Source organism: Amblyomma americanum, chromosome 10 (assembly GCF_052857255.1).
Source record: "Amblyomma americanum isolate KBUSLIRL-KWMA chromosome 10, ASM5285725v1, whole genome shotgun sequence".
In the NCBI taxonomy this organism is placed as follows: domain Eukaryota; kingdom Metazoa; phylum Arthropoda; class Arachnida; order Ixodida; family Ixodidae; genus Amblyomma; species Amblyomma americanum.
The window spans coordinates 57168154-57186920 of record NC_135506.1 but is presented as its reverse complement, the minus strand read 5'-3'; the positions used below and the strand labels follow the sequence as shown (position 1 = coordinate 57186920).

Below are 18767 nucleotides of genomic sequence, written 5' to 3'. Positions count from 1 at the left end.
CTTCCCCTTCGTTTTTATGGGTTTGACATTGCCTATATTCATGAAATTGCTGTAATTTGAAAAATGAAAATTTGTGCCTGCCTAGCTTGATTGACATTGCCTATATTCATGAAATCGCTGTAATTTGAAAAATGAAAATTTGTGCCTGCCTATCTTGATTACAGTACCTGCCCCCATTCGTTTCATTCCAGATTCACCTCGGATCATTTTGCCATGTACCATTAAAATGGTCGCTGTTTGTAAGCTGCCTAGAAGCCTCAAGCCATAGGGGTACTGGATTAGTATAAGTGATTGTGATATGTGAGCTTACGTTAAGGAACAATTTGCTAACCGAATTAGCTGGTGTATGCAAGGCCACATGGCTCAACCGTTTTCTTGATTCTTTAAGAGATGCATGCATTTTTTTTGTTTCCGGCAGGAAATGTGACTCTCATGCTTTCGACACCCTGTCAAGTCACAGCCGACGCACCAACTGTAAAATCTGATTTCAACGAGTTGCCACTGGAAGGTAAATTTTGGCGCATCTATTAATTTACCTTTCACCTTGGCATAGTTGGCCCAATGCTGTTCAAGATATTGCATGCACTAACATGCACCTCACTATGTACAAAACACATTCCTGACTTTCCTGCACAAAGGCAGCCTGCAGGAAGTTGTAGCTGCACCATTGCCATTGGCAGCGCACTGGCCTGCTACATCGATATAATAAAGGTAAAGACACTAGTGCAGTGTTATCTGTTAGTCCACTGTTATCAGGGAAATTTTTAAGAAATGAGGGAATTTTGAATTCAAGAAGCTTTGAGTTAACATCAAATTCAAGACCGGGATGGGACAGATTTTTCATCTTCAAAGCAATGAGAAAGATTCCCCCCCCTTAGAGCTTGTGAGGCTATGCAGGTGCTTGGGCAGAGGCTCAGTGCAAGTACCGTAATAAACCCGCAAATATACAGACCCTCATATAACATCAAGGTTTAATTGGGGATAAAAAAACGAGAGTTTTAATCCGTGTATAATGTGAGTGATGAAAGCTCAGCAAAAGCATTTATTTTAACTGCATTTCGCATTTGACTCAGTGGACATTTGCTAGGCATACACGCCGCGCGCTTGCAGATCCAGTGCAGGCCTGCGACAGACGTCGAAAAAGGGTTACACATATGCGCCTGGTGCTGGCTCGCTCCCTCTCTCGTGTTGGCACACTTTATCGGCGAATTTCACGCCATGAAGAAAACAGCGGCTCACACTTGCGGGAGCCATGCAGTCCTCTGATTGTTGTAAACCGATGCGCGGCTTCCAGTGCATGCGCGGAAAGGCACTGGGCACCACGCTCACATCCGCTCGTGTCTCGCACCGTGTGCAACATAGACCGGCTCCAGCATGCACACATGCACGCAGGAAGTGCCTTTGGAGTCACGGCTTTAGTGATCGTCGGCAGTGGATGTAGGGTATTCCGAGAGTTCCCTGTGAGAGATAGTATCTTTTCACAGAAACTCTTTTTCGGTACTGTTTTATGCGTTCCATATCCTGCACTTCTTGAAAGTGCAACCGGCGAGCTCATCAGGAATGATGGCCCAAGTGTCCACGATCCAACTGCATTGCGTAGCTGTAGTCTCTGTAGTGCACTTGACGCAGTGCCGATGCTTTCAGCAGCTACGATTACTTTCTTTTTAAAGGGAGCCAAGTACTGCTTTCGTGGTGACATCGTATGAGGTGCAGTCGTCCTGTTTCCGATAGCATTTTTCCATTGAGATCAGCGTAACGTAATGCGTCAAAGTCGAAATCATTTAAATAGTCAGCTGACACCACCGCTTGATATTTCCTCCTCTCGCTGAAACCCTGATGGTGATAGCACTTAATAATAGCAAGACTAGAACTGGGAATTTGGGCTGAAAATTGCTGGATCCGCATTTAATACGAGGTGGAAATTTTACATGCTAAAATCTGGGGAAAAGCCTCATATAGTAGAATCTTGGCGATAATAACACGGTTGATACGAATTTCGCGATGATGCGAATACGCGAAATTCTCCAGCCAGAGTACATTGTGTACAATGTGCGGAATCTCGTATGTTCCGAACTCTCCCTCGTCTGTAAGGATGATGCGAAGAGGGCTTTTAACATCCATATAATCACTGCCTCATCGTCTTAAATTACTGCAGTTTTAAATTACTTTGCACAAGGGGGGGAGGCAGTGGTGTCAAGTGGTCATACTAATACTGTAAAGGGAATACTAATTAGCACAACAAAAGATTAACATGATTATCAAAATTGTAGCAACATCATATAATGAACTCAAAACAAAATATGATGAATTTGGCATAGCATTGCTATCCGCCTGCTTTCCTGGTCAGCTCAATGGATTTACTCTATTGGTGGGCAAAGATTGAAATTTTCTAATATGAATTGAATACGAATATAATGAAAAAATGGCTTCAAATATTGAGTTGAATATCTCATGAGTACAAAAAAATATTTTGGAAAATGGTAAACAAGCAAATGTTGCCTTTTTGTCTGCTGTTGCCTTTCTTTCGTTGTGGCCTTTTTAAACCTTGTTGCCTTGTTAAACTTGTTTCCTTGTTGTTGTTGTTGTTGTTGCCTTGTTGTTAAATGTTGTTGCCTTTTTTTTCTTCAAAATAGTGTATAGTCTTTGCAGTTAAAATAAAGAAAACTATGACTGAGCTCCTTGCAAAAAAAAACATGATGGGCACAGAAATGTTTATTAGACAGCATAAGAGTACCTAACCTGTTATGTGTTCGTGCAAAATGATATCTATAAAATGACAAGACTGGCAACAAAAAGACATGACGGCTAGTAAAACCTCACTAATTCTGAATCCATTTAAGGATTTAATACACTGAAAGAAATGCACAGTTATTCTAAGGTTGATTTATAAAATGCCCCATGGCTCCCGAAAAAAGAAATCCCGAAAATGAGGAAATGCGGTAAAGCCCAGGTTCAGCGTGCTAGAGGAACAATGCAAATGTAAGCGAGGGGGAAAGCACATTGGTGTCAGAATTAGGGGGTGGGGCTGCTTCAAAAAAAGAAAAAGAAATGATCAAGGAGGCGCCAGTTGGCGTCCGAAAGTGGCGCGGTGCTGGGCATGGATTACCGGCCAAAGCGCAGGCCGACAGCAGCCGTCGCTGCGGGCAAGCGCCGAAGCTTAAAAATCAAAACTATGAGCCCAGGCAATTTTTGGTGCTAGCTACGGGGCCCTCCAATCAGTATCACGCCAGCCGTTACGCCCACGTACGAGGTGCAGGGTTACAATGCACCACGCAATAGGTGGGATTTCCGCAGGATCGTTTGCCTGTAGTGGCACTTCGACTCGCACTTTCATGAGCCTCACGAGAAATTCCGCTAGCAGGCTTTACCACATATCATAGTTGACCGAAATGGGACGGTGGAGGCCACGCTCAAAGATCTATGAAGGTGACAAGACGAATGCCATGGGTAAAGACATAAAAGTATCGAACATACTACGGAAGGATAAAAACAAAGTGCGGTTTCGCGCTGTGATTGTTCTAAGTGGGTCGTCAGCCATCATGTTTGGAGCATGTGTGATGTGTGGGAAAGCCCACTTGCGGAATTTTGCACGAGGTCGAGCCTAGTGGCATCGAAATGCGGTCGGTCCACGCGATGAGCGACGCAGAAGAAAGGGAGCAGCACCTTTGTATTGTGCTCCTGGGACTTTAAACTTGATCGTCGGATAATTTGTCCAGATATTGGGATATTGCCAAGGTCGAATTTATGAGTCACTGCGGTACATGATTGCTGGCGAGTATTCAGAAATTTTCGAATATTAGGGAAATTCACGAATATCAATGTCTCGAATACGAATACGAACCAAATATCAAACCTATTTGATTCGTATTCGAAGTTTCGAATATTCGCTCACCCCTAATTTACTCATTTTCCTTTGGCTGTATAAATGTACACAGCTTTGTAGACAGAATTGTATGAAAATTTAAGAAAGGTATTTATATTTAATTTCTAACTATGTGTCTTCACAGATTGGACTCTAAATACAATCAGTATTTTGTCACTCAAAGAGATTCACCTCGAGTGAAAGGAGTTGAAAACTTTCGTGGTGCAGTGGTCGATGGCAGCTGGCAGTGAACTCCTGTACCAGTGTGTTGCAGGGAGGTGTTGGAATGCGTCAACATTGTCATCATTCAGGCTGCATTCCACGCAACTAAACTGGGCTGGTTTTATTTGCTGGGCAGAGAACATTTTCTGGCCGTAAGTGATATCACAGCAGAGTGCACGGTCTTCCCGTCAGTCTACCTAAAAAAAATCTAGAGAAGATAATTGAGGAATGCGATCTTTTGTCTCAAAAGGACCATGAGGTCAACTGCATCCAATTTTTGTTCTCAGGAAAATTTGAGTCTATGGACACTACTGGCTACGTTCACATTTGTCCAGCAGCAGAAGACGCATTTATTGCTGAGAAAATTTTGCTTAACCATTTTCCTGCCTTGTTCAAAACAAACTCATGATGTCAAGCCCGATAATCACTTTGTGATCACTGTTTTGTTGTGAATAGTAGTGTAGCCTAGCATCTAGGACTCTTGTGAAAACTTGTCTTCATGCACCATAGTTTGCTTGCAAGAACGGCCAGTGGTGGCAGCATCTGTATTTAATTTCTTTACCTTTTTTAGCTCATAGAAGCTCTGTCTTCAGTGAAAGTAGGTATGATGTCATCTGAATGCAGTAATATAGAGACAGAGGCCAGCTTCAATTTCTCCTCATGTCCATTTAGGTAGTAGCATTTCTTCATGAGCAGGCAGAGGCTCGGCGTTGGATTGCATTATGTCACATTTCGTTACAAGCTAGGAAAAAAGAAAAACATAGAATAGATTATGACATGAAAGTCAAGGAAGGATTAAACATTTATTGAGAGTGAAGAAGAAGGTGGTTGAAGCAAAGCAGATGGAGTCTTCGGTCCAAGACCCTAGTGGCTCTGGCCGTCACTGCAGATATGGCAATGAGCGCCTCCTGGACTCCCAGCTTGGCTCCTACTGTAGGTAGTTTGGTTTATGGGTGCACATCGTATGAAGAAATGCAGAGGTTGGGGAAAGTAAGAGTCTGGATTTGGCAGAGCATGTAGGCATCTTCGTGGAAGTCCCGCTTCGAGGACTGTGCCGCTGTCTCTGGACTACAGAAAGTTTCGGAAGACATGCAAGTACGAACGCTTCTGTACTGTATGGGCCCGGAGGCTAGCTCGCTGCTGGACACTTTTTCACTCGACGCTGCCACGTTAGCATCGTACAACGCAGTTGTCAAATGTGCCTCCGAGCACTTCGTGCATCCCTGTAATGAACTCTGCGAGTTGTCTCACTCTCATATGCACGTTCAACAACCTGGTGAGTGTGTCGACACATTTTACGCCGAACTGTTCAAGTTAGTGAAATGTTGCAACTACCCGTCACCGGCGGTGGAAGAACGCTTGGTCTGCGACAGGTTTGTCGTTGGCTTGCTTGATACGTGTCTCTCAGGGAAGCTTTACTGTTCCCGGAAGCTAACTCCCAAAGAAGCTTGAATGCAAGCTCGTCAGTCCGAGGACGTGAACAAGGAATGCGCGCTCGCACAGGCTACCTCGCAAGGCGTGGTCAACATTGACGCTGCAACTCAAAAGTTCTCTTCACGACGGCCGGTCAATGGCAGAACGCGCTCAATGGATGTGAAGTCGGAACACTATTATGATGCTCTGGTTTGTTTCTTCTGCTGGCGTGCATTTCATGCACGCTCAGAGTGCCTGGCAAAGAAATCATCTGCAACTGCTGCGGCAAGATAGGTCATTTTGCCGAAGTTTTCCACTTGAGAAAGTCGAGACATGCCAAACTCAATGCTATCGAATCGCCAGCTAAAGCCAAGTTTGTGGACGTCACAGTCACCAACTACGCAGCTCAGTTCAAAGTAGACTCAGGAGCTGAGGTTTCTGCAGTCCCGAGTGACTTCCCTGAAGTGCCGGCCGAGCTCGCCAAACTTAATGCTGTTTTGACAGGACCTGGTGGCCAACCTCTCTTTGTATGGGACTCGTATTTGGCATGTCTATTTTGGCAAGGGAAGACCAGCTCCCGGCGTCTTTACGTCATTGAGTCACTTTCAATACGTTTACTGGGTCTACCAGCCATCCAAGCTCTTGAAGTCATCAAATTTTTGGGTGCTGTGAACACTTCCGAGCCAACGCTTCATGCCGAATTGTTCCGTGGCCTCGGCAGGCTCAAAGACGAGTACACTATCCGCTTGAAGCAAGACATTGTACAGTTCTCACTTAGTGCACCTCTACGAATTCCAATCCCACTGCGTAAAGTCATTCGGCAAGAACTCGAAAAACTCGAAAGCTACGGCGTCATTCGTCGTGTTAACAAACCAACTCCGTGGTGCGCCAGACTGGTAGTAGTACCAAAAAAGAATGGAAAGTATCATCTGTCTGTCGACCTGACCCAACTAAACCAAGTGGTTCTCAGGGAGACACATTTTGCCTACCGTTGAACAAGTTCTTGGGCTCTCGGCAATGCATCCGTTTTTTTTTCAAAGCTGGATGTAACTGCAGTCTTCCACCAAGCCAAGCTGTCAGCGGACTCGCAAGAATTAACAACTTTCATCTCACCTTTTGGTCGCTATTGTATTTGCTGGCTGCCCTTTGGCATCACTTCCGCCCCAGAGTATTTTCCAAAACAAATGGCCAGGATCCTTGAAGGCCAGGAGTATGCTGTCAATATGATTGACGATATTGTTGTTTTTGGGCATACCAAGCAGGAACATGATGCAAGACTTGAGCAGGTGTTGATTCGTCTTGCAACTGCAGGTGTCACCTTGAACAAAGACAAGCCTCCGAAGTCTCCTTCGCAGGTGTCGTTATCTCAGCACAAGGCATCAAGCCAGACCTAGGCAAGATTGAGGCAGTACATGCAATGCCGCCTCCCACAGACGTTGCTGGTGTTAGGCGTTTACTTGGGATGGTAAATCATCTTGCCAGGCTCTTCCCACATATTTCGGAAATCGCTGCCCCGATACACACCCTTCTCTACAAGGATGCTAGTTGGATTTGGTAGTATGAACAGGAAGCTGCATTCAAAAATGTCAAGGAACTTCTGACGTCTGAACGCTGCTTGGCCAAGTACCGCCCATCGTATGCCGCAACAGTCTCTGCTGACGCCAGCTCTTTTGGACAGGGATCAGTCCTGTTACAAGCACAATCGACTGGTGAACGGAGGCCAGTAGCCTTTGCCTCAACGTCAGTGATGACCACAGAACAAAGATACAGTCAGACAGAAAAAGAGGCCTTAGCTACAGCGTGGGCCATCCAGAAGTTCGATGACCATCAGAGGCATCACCTTCACTGTAGAAGTGTATCACCTTCCTCTCGTGTCATTGTTTGGCAAAATGCAACTTGATGTGCTTCCTCTGCGAATGCAAAGACTCAGGCTTAAAGGGGCCATGACATGGTCGTTCTTCATATTGCAGTTTTGTGCTGTAGTAACTAATACCAGAGTTTATGATTCAGTGTCCGAAATTTGGCTGCCCTGGACGCAGTGCATATTCCAAAAAATGCAATCGAAATAGTGAACGGGGAACTCCTCCCACTGGCAGCGACCGCCATATTGAATGCTCTCGTGACATCACTAGGGCCTACATGGAGCAACCTCGTCTGCCCTTGTTGCTGCAATGTGCGCAGCGAGATCCTATTCCCCCTGTAATTTCACAGACAATCTAAGTAGCAGTCGTCCCCCATATATGAGTGACTGGTGCCGCAAAAGCGTTAATAACAGTAACGCAGTTATTCTTCTGTATAGGTCGGGTCTGGTCACACTAGGTCGATGCGACGGCAATCGATTGGCTGGTAGGTATGCAAATGCCGTTGCTGACGCACCGGTCTGTCACGCTAGACCGACGACGATGCCAGCACAACCAACGGCCCTGTATCGCAGTAGTGTAAAGAGTGAACTTAGTGGGAACTTGCAGAGTGTGGTGTAGGACTAATTTATATGACATTCTATAAACTTAGGAACTTTAAAGCTTATTGCACCTGATCATGCTAGCCACGGCGACATACGCAATGTGCGTGCACCAGCAAAGATGTGCACTTTCATTCAGTGCCTGCGCATAGAATCTATTGGCGAGACAAGCGACACGAGCAGAAAACGCCGCACGACGGTGCCGCTCGTCACTCGCCGCCGTCACCTGGGCTTGTGCTGCCGAGCGAAAGCTTCACGCCCGGTGAATAGACGACCCTAAAAATTGTGCTTATGTACCTTATCCGTATCGAAAAAAGCGAAACGAGTGGCTGCACTTCATATCTTCACACTTTCTTATTAATCAGCGGGGAACTCTTGCCAGATTCTTGAATTTCGGTCGACGGTGGACCGCCGGCCCCATTCGTGATGACGCCTAGCGAGTACGCAGAATTCGTGTGTGTGATTTCGACGAATGCGGAGAGCGATATCGCAAGTTCTAGTTCCTGAAAATAACTGTCGGGCGTAGTTTTGGCTACAGTGCACTCAAAGCGACGATTGCCTACATCGCAGGGCGCGAGTACTGTGAGGGGGAAGTGTCAATATACAGTCAAAACTCGATTTAACGAAACCCGATTTAACGAAAATCTCGATTTAACGAAGGTATCCTAATTCCCCCTCAGACGCCCATAGGGTTCAATGCTTTGACTAACCCGAAATAACGAAACCGATTCCGTGATCTGTCCCGATTTAACTAACCTTTTTTCGAGAAATAAAGGTGAAAAAGTGTTAATTTTTGGTCTATTTTGTAGACAGCACCCCAAAATTTATTGATTGCGAGTCAGCGGTAACAGCGCGGAGCATCTTCATCCCGTCGCTTTTTTCAAACTGCGCGGCGCAAAACGAGTTTTAATTTTGAGTCGAGCTCACGAGATGGCGCCAGCAGTAAAAAAGTTTCGTGCCACATTTCATAGATGGCGCTGTTGCAGTTCGCGTGTCTTTTTGTGTGTGTGTTTGTGTGTTGTGCTCTGTGTTCGCTCTTGTGCGGATTTCCCCGTGCCTTTGAACGCACGTCTTTGTCAAGCTCAGCTTGTTAGGCCTCCATCAGTCTAGCCTTGCTACCGTGAACGCGGACGTGGTGTGTGCGAGCAAGCGCGCCGCTAACCCTCCTGACTAGCAGATGGAGCCCTGCAAGAAACGAAAAAGGCTTACCCTGGACGAGAAAGCGGACATAATTCGTGCTGTGACAAGTGGACAGAAGAAATGTGACGTGGCTGCATCACATGGCATTCCAGCGAGTACTCTCTCCACAATATTGAAAGGGAAAGATGACATCCTCCGCGCCACTTCGTCGGGGAATCTCTCGCGCAAAAAAACGCTGAAGACCACTCCTCAAAGCAAAATGGAAGAGGCCCTCTTCGCCTGGTTTATGGATTTGCGGGCGAAGAATAGTATTCCCGTGAGTGGAGACCTGCTCCAACAAAAAGCTCGCACTTTCGCGTGCTTGCTGGGCGACAACGAGTTCAAGGCAAGTCCCGGCTGGCTGTCGTGCTTCAAAGAACGACACGGCATCGTCGGGAAAGTGCTTAGCGGTGAAGCGAGCAGCGTAAGCATGGCTGTAGTCGGCGACTGGCAGTCTGAAAACGTGCCCGACATTCTGGGAAAATATGCCCCCAGCGACGTCTACAACGCCGACGAGAGCGGTCTATTCTACCAAATGCTGCCTAAAAAAACACTCGCCCTGAAGGGGCAGGCGTGCCACGGCGGCAAACACAGCAAACAAAGGCTGACTCTTTTGCTGTGCGTCAACATGGACGGCACCGACAAACGAGACCCGCTTGTCATCGGAAAGAGTGCGAGGCCGCGCTGTTTTAAAGGCACCAAAAAGCTTCCTGTGAAGTACGTTGCCAATTCAAAGGCGTGGATGTCGCGTGCCATTTTCGCTACATGGCTGAAGGAATTTGACAGCGACATGTGTCGCCAGAAAAGGAAAGTGTGCCTGTTGCTGGATAACTGCACGGCCCACTACGTTGCAGAGGTCGAGCTGACCAGCGTGGAGCTCCGCTGCTTCCCCCCAAACGCAACGTCCGTGGTTCAGCCCTTGGATCAAGGGATAATTAATAGCGTGAAGTGCGCATACAAGCGTCGAGTCGTCGACAGAGTTCTCCTCAACCTGGAGCTTAAGCGCGAGACGAAAATAGATATTTTTATGGCGGTTGAGAGCATTGAGGCCGTCGATAATTGTCAACTACTTCAGGACTGCCGGTTTCGGTACACTAGGCCCTGAAACTGCCGAAGCTGGTCCGGACTGCGCGAGCGCCGTGCACGAGGATGAAGATGCCTGGGAACACCTTCGCTCAGTGGGTGAAGTGCCCACAGGCATAAGTTTCTCAGACTACGTGAACGCCGACGCAAACGCAGTCACAACGGAAGTTTTGACTGATGCCGATATGTTGCGGCTTGTAGGAAGCGTGGAGGGAGTGACGGCTGAAGATGCTGCCGACAACCCTGCAGGTGCCGAAGCTCCCGTGCCGACACCAGGTCAGGTGATGGATGCTCTCGATCTGCTGCGATATTTTGCCGGCGCACACGAGGGGACGGAAGACGCGCTGGACGCACTTCAGACCTACGAGAAATCGGTGCGGCCGTTGCTCATAAAGCGCACGCAGGCAAAGATCACCGACTTCTTTGGCGGAAAATAAATTTGTAGTCCCCTCGGGCCTTTCTTGTCGAGTAAGAATTTTTGTTGTTTCTTTTCATACGCGCTAGCGGCGCCGGTCGTGGTGTTGGCGCTACCCACTCGAAAGTAGCGCGGGGGGTCATGACGGTGACCATACGGACCCCCAAAGATTGCGCTAGTTGTATGATTACCAACTTTGGCGCCAATTTGTCATTAGCTGTGTGGCTTGCCATCCCATCGGCGGTATTTAGGGAAGATTGTTGAGCCGCTAGCCGAACCGTCCTTTGGGTCGGTGCTACCGGCGTGAATTCGTCACGCGCGAGTGCGACGAAAAGTGAAAATGGTACGTGCTAACCGATACGACCGCGATAAGCTGGTACGGTTTATGCGGATGCAAAATGCATTATGTTCAATGGGTGCTCAGTCGGGGACTTGACTTTACTACTTTTAAAACGAAAGTACTGTTTAAGCGGGTGCGTTTTAACGAGGTTTTACTGTAATCGAATGTACTGAATTATGTGCCCAAGAAATGCCTCATTCAATTTAACGAAGTTCTCAATTTAACGAAATAATTCACGGCTCCCCTCAACTTCGTTAAATCGAGTTTTAACTGTATGACCCGGTCTTCACAGCATGTGCTGAAGGCAGCCGGCAGCAGCCATCGGCGTCGACTGTGGACAACAATTCAGGTTGTTTTCATTAAGTCAAATAATGTCTGAATGTATTTTCAGCTGAAGTGATGTAAAATCAAATATTGTTCACATAAGAGGAAGCAGATATAATTAAGCGGGAAGCACCGGCCCTATGTGAAGTATTTCCCAAGCAGGCGATATAGCATCAGCGGCGGCGCTTAATTATTGCAGGGTTATCATAATGCGTAAATGAGTACAACTACAGTTTGTGAGCAATACTACGTAATATTTAAGATAAGGAGAGCCCACCTTGCGTTTTATGCCACGCAAACGAGCAGTACTGTTTCTGCACAGCTATGTAAACAGCCCCAGCGTGGGGCTGCAATTGTTGTAATCGTCACATTCCTGGGCCACAATGCGCACTCACAGTAAACGCTAAATGATGTACTATTATTTTCAAGCACTCATTTAGACGGCGGCGACTATTCATCGGTGCGGGTAGTGAAAGCATTCGAGTCGCGTAGGGTTTTGAAAGTTGTTTGGTTCCTGCAAAAGGGTTCTACGACCCGAAGGCAATGTATGTTCAACTTTCAAATGCACACATGCAGCGGGGAAGTCGTCTCATTCGACATTTTTTCCTTCAGCTTTCGTACTTAAAAGTTACGCTAGTGCCACCTTGTGATAATTTGAGTTTAAATATCGAGCCGATCAATAGCGGACAAGAAATTGGTAGCCAGCTACAAAATGCTGCGGCTTTTACGGCGCACATTGGCAAAGGCATGCATGGCATGTGCCACTTTTCACATACGGGACCACTTGACTGCTCAAATGAGACCACACTCATAACGTAAAAATAACATGTTTCTGAGCGCAAATAATAAAAACAGGGGCCCATCGATCTCTGTTTCCTCAACAATCACAAAACAGGCGCCACGAGCAAGTCCGCTTTTCCAAGGATCACTCAGCTAGCGTACTAAGCTTAAGGCTTCCGAAAAGAAAATGCGGAAAATGCATTTTATTTCGATAAGCGAAAAAAGAAGCCTTTTCAAGTGACCGCCATCTACGGTGTGCATGCAAGCACCTCAACAGCGCAGCAGACGACGCGGGGCGGGTATGCCCCTGTGACGTCGGTGATCAGAGGTTTCCAGACTAGCAAGCAGTTCACAGAAGAAACGGAAAAAACTCGTTTTAAAAATATTTATTGCATAGAATCTACTGAAGCTTGGGCGAATTTTAATTTAACGTGTCGAGAATTAAATGCGATAAGCAGGGTATGCGTGAAAATAAGCTGTCATGGCCCCTTTAAGACAATGGCTTACCAGTTTCTGATTATGTATGTGCCCGAGAAATTGTTGGCTACAGGGGATGCATTTTCTCTTATCCTTCCCAAAGTGCATCCAATAGACACCATGGAACTTATTGCTACCAAAGTCGCGGCTTCTGCTCCAGATGTGTTGTCTGTGAACATGCAGGATATCAGGAATGCCCAAAGTTGTGATGGAGAAGGCAGCATGCTCATCTCTTTCTGCCAGCATTGCTGGCCAAAGAAATCAAAGATGCCTCTTTACGTGTCAAAGTATGAATCAGTGAAGGATGAACATTCTGTTTGTGATGGTCTCCTCCTGATCCCCTTAGCAATGAGGCCAGCAATCTTGACACTTCTGCACGAGGTACATCAGGGCATGAGTCGCACCAAGGCCCTCGCTCATCAATCTGTGTGGTGGCAGGGCATAAAAGCTGAGATTACCTCTCTCGTGACCAGCTGTGAAAGGTGCGCCCTTACTCGAGTGAATTCAGCAGAACCACTCCTTCCTACAAACCTCCCTGGGAAGTTCTGCGCATGGGAAGTTCTCTGTCACCACAACTCTCAAACCTTCTTGATGGAAGTGGACTACTACTCCCGGTTTCCGGATGTGGTGACTTTGAAAGGTAACAGCCCCTGTGGTCATTGATGTGCTCAAAAGTCTATTTTCCCACCATAAGATACCACAACAGGTGAAGTCAGACAATGGTCCGCCCTTTTCTTCGCGCAAATTCGCCGTATCCACTGCATCTTATGGTTTCGAGCACATCACCTGTAGCCCCCATTACCCACAGTCTAATGGAGTGATGGAGCGAATGATCCGGACTGTGAAAGACGTCTTCCGAAAGGCAAAAGACCTTCACCTAGCCCTTCTCAGCTATAGGGATACTCCAGGTGTGAGTGGCTTCCGCCCGGCTCAACTCCCAATGAGAAAACAATTGAGAACTTGAGTCTTAAAGCCAGATGCAAAGGTTCTTCCACACTGGCCTGAAAGGAAGGAGGTAGCATTCAGAGATGACCCTTAGAAGAAAACGACTGCAAAGGACTTTAATTGATGTCATCGCAGCAGGGATCTGCCATCACTTCATCACTTCAGCCTGGTAAACAGGTCTGGGTTCGTCACGACCAGGTGCGTGCTACAGTTCTCATCAAGACACAGCGTCCAAGGTCGTTTGTTGTCGAAACGGAGCGAGGAACGATTTTGCGGTGGAATCGTTGACATCTTTTTCCCTTTGTGCTGAGGGCAGCAGATCCCGCACTTCTCCAGCTTTACTGCCCAACACAGCTAGCAGCATAACCCGATCAGCGCCTGTAACAACAGGACCTTCTTCACGTTCTGGTGATGGTGGTGTGCTCACCTGCAGCGGCCGCTGTGCAGTACCATCGGACCGCTTGAACTTGTGACAGAGTAGGGATAGTTTGGGGTCGCCACCTATTGACTTACCAGTGGCGCCCTCTTAGCTGTAGCCAAGCCGTGGGGTGCTCGGAATAAAGCAGTTTGTGTTCCTTTCTGGAGTGGTGTGACTGCCTCGCTCTCTCTTTCGGCTTTCGTGGCTAGTGGACACTTCCCGGCATGACAGCACGGGAATGCCCATACAACAAAAATTGCTTGAGGCTATAATGCTTTGCGCACTTTGGCTTACTGCTGACTGAACATTGGCAAACACAAATCTGAAAACATTTATTTTGATTTTTATATTTATTTATATTTTTAGTTGCCTTCGTGAATTCCCCAAACCGTGTTTTTATTGTATGCTATTGAGCTCTAAAGAATTGCCTCTTTCTTTTTGCTACTACATTTGCAGTCGCAAATTATTCACTTCGATTCGAAAATATTTTCTTCGCTTCGAAATTATTTGAACAACAACATAGCTCTTCACTTCTATTCGCTTCTAATTTAAAGTTCACTTTTCGCACATGACTACAAAGTACAACCATACTGCCATAGCTTCATGCGAGGCTGTAGTATGCGAGGTTAAAATGAATTTATAAATAGAAAATTAACTACGGTTGACTGAATAGGCTTACAGGCTTAATAGGCTCTATAAATAGACAGCACTCAAAGTTGCATTCTCAGTCTTCCTCCGAGATCATGCATTGTGCCACAAGAGATGCTTTAAAGTCCAGAAAATGCCATCGCATCAATGAAGCTACTTTTCTCGTTGAAACATGCACCTTAGTGCACCTTGAGCACAACTAGTGAGGTTTGAGACCCTGAGCTCCACTTACTGAATGCAATTGGTTCATGTGTGAAGTCGCCCCCTGAATTCTTTCCTTGTCCCTTTAAATTTGGTGTCAGAAGAATCTGTGAGTGGGACTAGTATGGAATCTTCTTGCAACAAAACTTTGGTCTCAGCATTTCTGTATTTGCTCGACAGGCCTGAGAGCAGTGAGCCGCACAGTGAGCTTTTTACTTTGCCATTTTGAATTTCGCCTTGTGTGGGGGAAGCCTTGTGGGCGGGAAGCTGAATAACAGAAGCACAGGTTGTTATGACGAACATACAACCATGGCCATACTGAGACAAATCTTTTATTATTTGTTGCGCTGGCTTTTGGATACATGAGCTCCTTCTGTAATAATGGCACTGAGGACTTGCTGATGCACTGATTACCTGTTTGTAACCTTATCAGCTGCTTTGATTACCCATGCGTACATTGCTGTGTTTGAATAGTGACAGATTGCAATTGCTTTATTGTCGTGGGGTATGACTAAAACCATTGTATGGATGAGGAATAATCGTAAGGGCAACCGGGAAATTGCGAAGCTGTCATTGTCACCAGATGCGCCGAGGCAAGGTCTGTCAGATCTCGTTGTGGAAGCAGTTGCTTGCAGCTGTGCCTTTGCTGCATTTTTTCCCTTTTTTTTTGTAGTTACTCTGTGTATGTGTGTGCATATGCACGTGTAGTCTTTACCCATATACCATGTCTTGTGCAATATGAATGTTGACAATTATATGAATTGTTTTCGAAAAACAAAAGGACCATGTTGAACCTTAAAAGGGCACCGAGGACTAATCAAAGTTCACTTTTATTAGTAGATTACCCATTTTAATGGCAAGGAGAATACTCTCACAGAAAGGAAGCCTTCATAATCAAGAAAAGTACAAAAAATTATATACTACATGTACTGCCACCACATGCCGTTTTCAGGAACAAACCCCCATTATACCCGGGAAATTTTCTGGGTTTGGTTGTCGGGAGTTAGGGTATACCACCATTCATTCCGAATGGTGACCATGGTGTGCTTTTCATTACAGACATTTTTGAATCGAGTTTTTGAACCGACAGTGATGAGTGATGGAATAAAAATTTTTCATTTTCATGTCCACTTTCCTTAACAATAAATACTATATTTACTCATGTAATGAACTCACTAACGTAATGGGTTCACCGGTCACTTTTGTGGTTGTGAATTACTGTATTTACTCGCCTAATGAAGCCAGTTTTGTTTTTTTTTTCAGTAAAGTTTACATCAATTGGGGGGAAGGGTTCATTATGCAGGAAAAGAAAGTCCTCAACAGATTTTTTTGCAGGAGGCTAAATTTTATATCACACGTCCATCCGTTCATCTGCCTATCCATCTATCATCAATAAAAGCGCTTGTTTTGCATTCCTGTTGCGTTCCTGCATCACTCGCGTTGTAGTGTGGCCAGTGTTTAGCATTGTTTGGTTCAAAAAGTGTTTGCTACATCATAGCGCTGCCCCATGATTTTGCAATAGTAGTGGATGGCGGCGGCCAACTGCAACGAGATTAAGCGAACATGTTGAGCATGAGCCTTGATGGTCAGGTGCAAGTCGTTTACGCAAGGTTCTGAAAAAGAAACGTAAATTCTCATTGACAAAAGTGGAAGAATGGGCTCCCTTGCGAGTAGGTTGATTACGCAAGTATATATGGTAACTATTTTTTGTAACCTTGTATAAAAAGCATGCACCTGACGTTCAGGGCCAGTGTTCAGCTTGCTCACTTCATCTCACTGCAATTAGCTATCATCATCGACTGCCACAAAATCATCCCAATGTGCCATGGTACAGCAGACACCTTTTGACGTAAACGATGCTAAGCATCAGCGACAAGAATGTAGGCGACGCAGGGACGCAACTAGTTGACCGCACACTTTTGTCAATGGTGGACAGAGAGATGGGTGGGTGGGTGGACGTATGATATGAAATTTTTACTCTTACAAAAAATTCTGTTGGAACTCTTACCCTCCACCCCTAATGAACTCTCCATCTAAATGGATGTCAGATTTTCTAAAGAAAAAAGTGGGTTCATTATGGGAGTAAATAAGAACCTTTTTTCTACCGAACAGATGTCAGCATGGCCAAAAGGCTCAAGCAGTCAGTTTTTACCCTTTATGTTCCTCTATATGTTTGGTGCTCTGTGAATTTCATTCAGATCAGCCATCGTACAGAATAACGTGCAGTATGGCAGACGACTTTGATTGGTTGCTCAGCGGTGACGGTTATTTCGAAGTGCCTGAAACTGCATGCAGAATGTGTTTGTGGATGCCACAGCTGTGTTCAATTTTTTTTTTTTGTGCATTGCAGATGTCCACCCTGAAAGTAAAGCACAGGTCACAGCCCGAAGTCGTTCTGGGAGTGTGGTCGTGAAGAAGCAGGATTGGGTCAGTTCGTTGAACCTTGGAGGGACTCCAGTGGCAGGATAAGTGGGCGCATCACGTGGGGCTCAAGATCCCGCCATATTGTCTGTAGCACAACCAATATTGGAGCTCACTGCTGCATATTGATGTAGCTTATCAAGCTATGCTCACATCTCCATTTCCTCATAGGTAGAACTGGAAAAAAGAGCTGTCATGATTGTCTTGGCTATATGATCGGCCTTTACTAAAGAGCCAAGAAACTATACATAGTATAAAGGCCAGAGATATGCATAGCACGACTCAACATAAAGTGGATTGAGCGGTTTGGCATGTTGAGCTGAAACACACATGTGAAGATCGCTGAATAAAGAAAATGATAACCTGAAAGTATGTGTGTGTCTCGTGATTTCTCTTAGTTCAAAACACAAGTACAAGGATCATGACAAGCTTGTTGACCTCTTGCATTGATAGAAGGAGCTGCTGAAGGAGTGCAGCGATGCTTCCTTGTTTTTTTTTTTTGTATTCCTGTCTGACCTTTATATTCAGGTGTAAGCAGCACATTGCTGCAAGAGCTTTCAGTAGCCACTGTTTATGAGCAGTGCTGGAAGGCATACTGGTGTGAATATTGACACGTGTACTTATCTTTATCGGGCGACCACGTTTCGCCGCCTAACAAGTGTTATCGCACAGCGCGGGAGGCGCCTGCATCTAAAGTTTCTGGCAAGTCATCGATGCTTCTACTTGCTGCCTGTTGTAGCCGAACCTTATGTTATCTGATTTCATCGCCTGACGCGAATGGTGTAGAACTTTGTGGAAGGCACGCGGGTCCCAACGATTAGTCTGGAACATTCGACGACTGCTATATAACAGCCGACGCGCTTACGATCGCCGACCGTGTTCGCCGCTACCGTTGTGCTGTAAGTGTAGCCTCTTTTTGTGGGCACAGATTCGCCCAATGAACGTTAGTTTTGTCTTTCACAGTATTGCTGCTGTGTTCTTCAACGTCACCACCACGTTGCATCTGGTGAAGGTGCTTCTTTTTTTTTGTTCATGTACCGGACGCCCCCGACAAGCCGTGATCCAAGCCCGGACCGCAAAGAGAACATCAACGTAGTCCCGGACAATCGAGCAAGCCGCCGTCTTCAACAGCTGCCCCCGGAGCACGGACTTCTACCTAAGAAGACCAAGAAGATTGTGGCCGAGGCAACCCCAATGGCAGCCCCAGCGTCCCCCATCGTGCTGCAGCAGCCCAGGGAACCACCGACGTTCCGCGGTTCCACATTTGAGGACCCGGAAAGCTGGCTGGAAACGTATGAGAGGGTCGCTACGTTTAACAGCTGGGCAAGCGACGACAAGCTGCGACATGTCTATTTCGCATTGGAGGACGCCGCCAGGACGTGGTTCGAGAATCGAGAAGCCACCTTGACGACGTGAGACCTGTTCCGAAGCAGCTTCCTGCAAACATTTACAAGCGTCCTGCGAAAAGAGCGAGCCCAAGCTCTACTGGAGACCAGAGCGCAGCTGCCGAATGAGACGATCGCAATCTTCACTGAGGAAATGAGCCGTCTGTTCCGCCACGCCGACCCAAAATGTCCG

The 18767-nt window shown here is 46.3% G+C and overlaps 1 protein-coding gene across 1 annotated transcript in view; it reads left to right on the top strand.

Annotated features, from left to right (window-relative positions):
* LOC144107839 (uncharacterized) overlaps nucleotides 1-17558 on the top strand; it is a 36664-nt gene extending 19106 nt beyond the window's left edge. The window contains exons 7-8 of the mRNA XM_077641052.1: nucleotides 419-508; nucleotides 17119-17558. Of these exons, the coding sequence (XP_077497178.1) occupies nucleotides 419-508; nucleotides 17119-17237 (209 nt within the window). The 3' untranslated portion in view covers nucleotides 17238-17558. The remainder of the gene's footprint in view (nucleotides 1-418; nucleotides 509-17118) is intronic.
* The last annotated feature ends 1209 nt before the right edge of the window (nucleotides 17559-18767 follow it).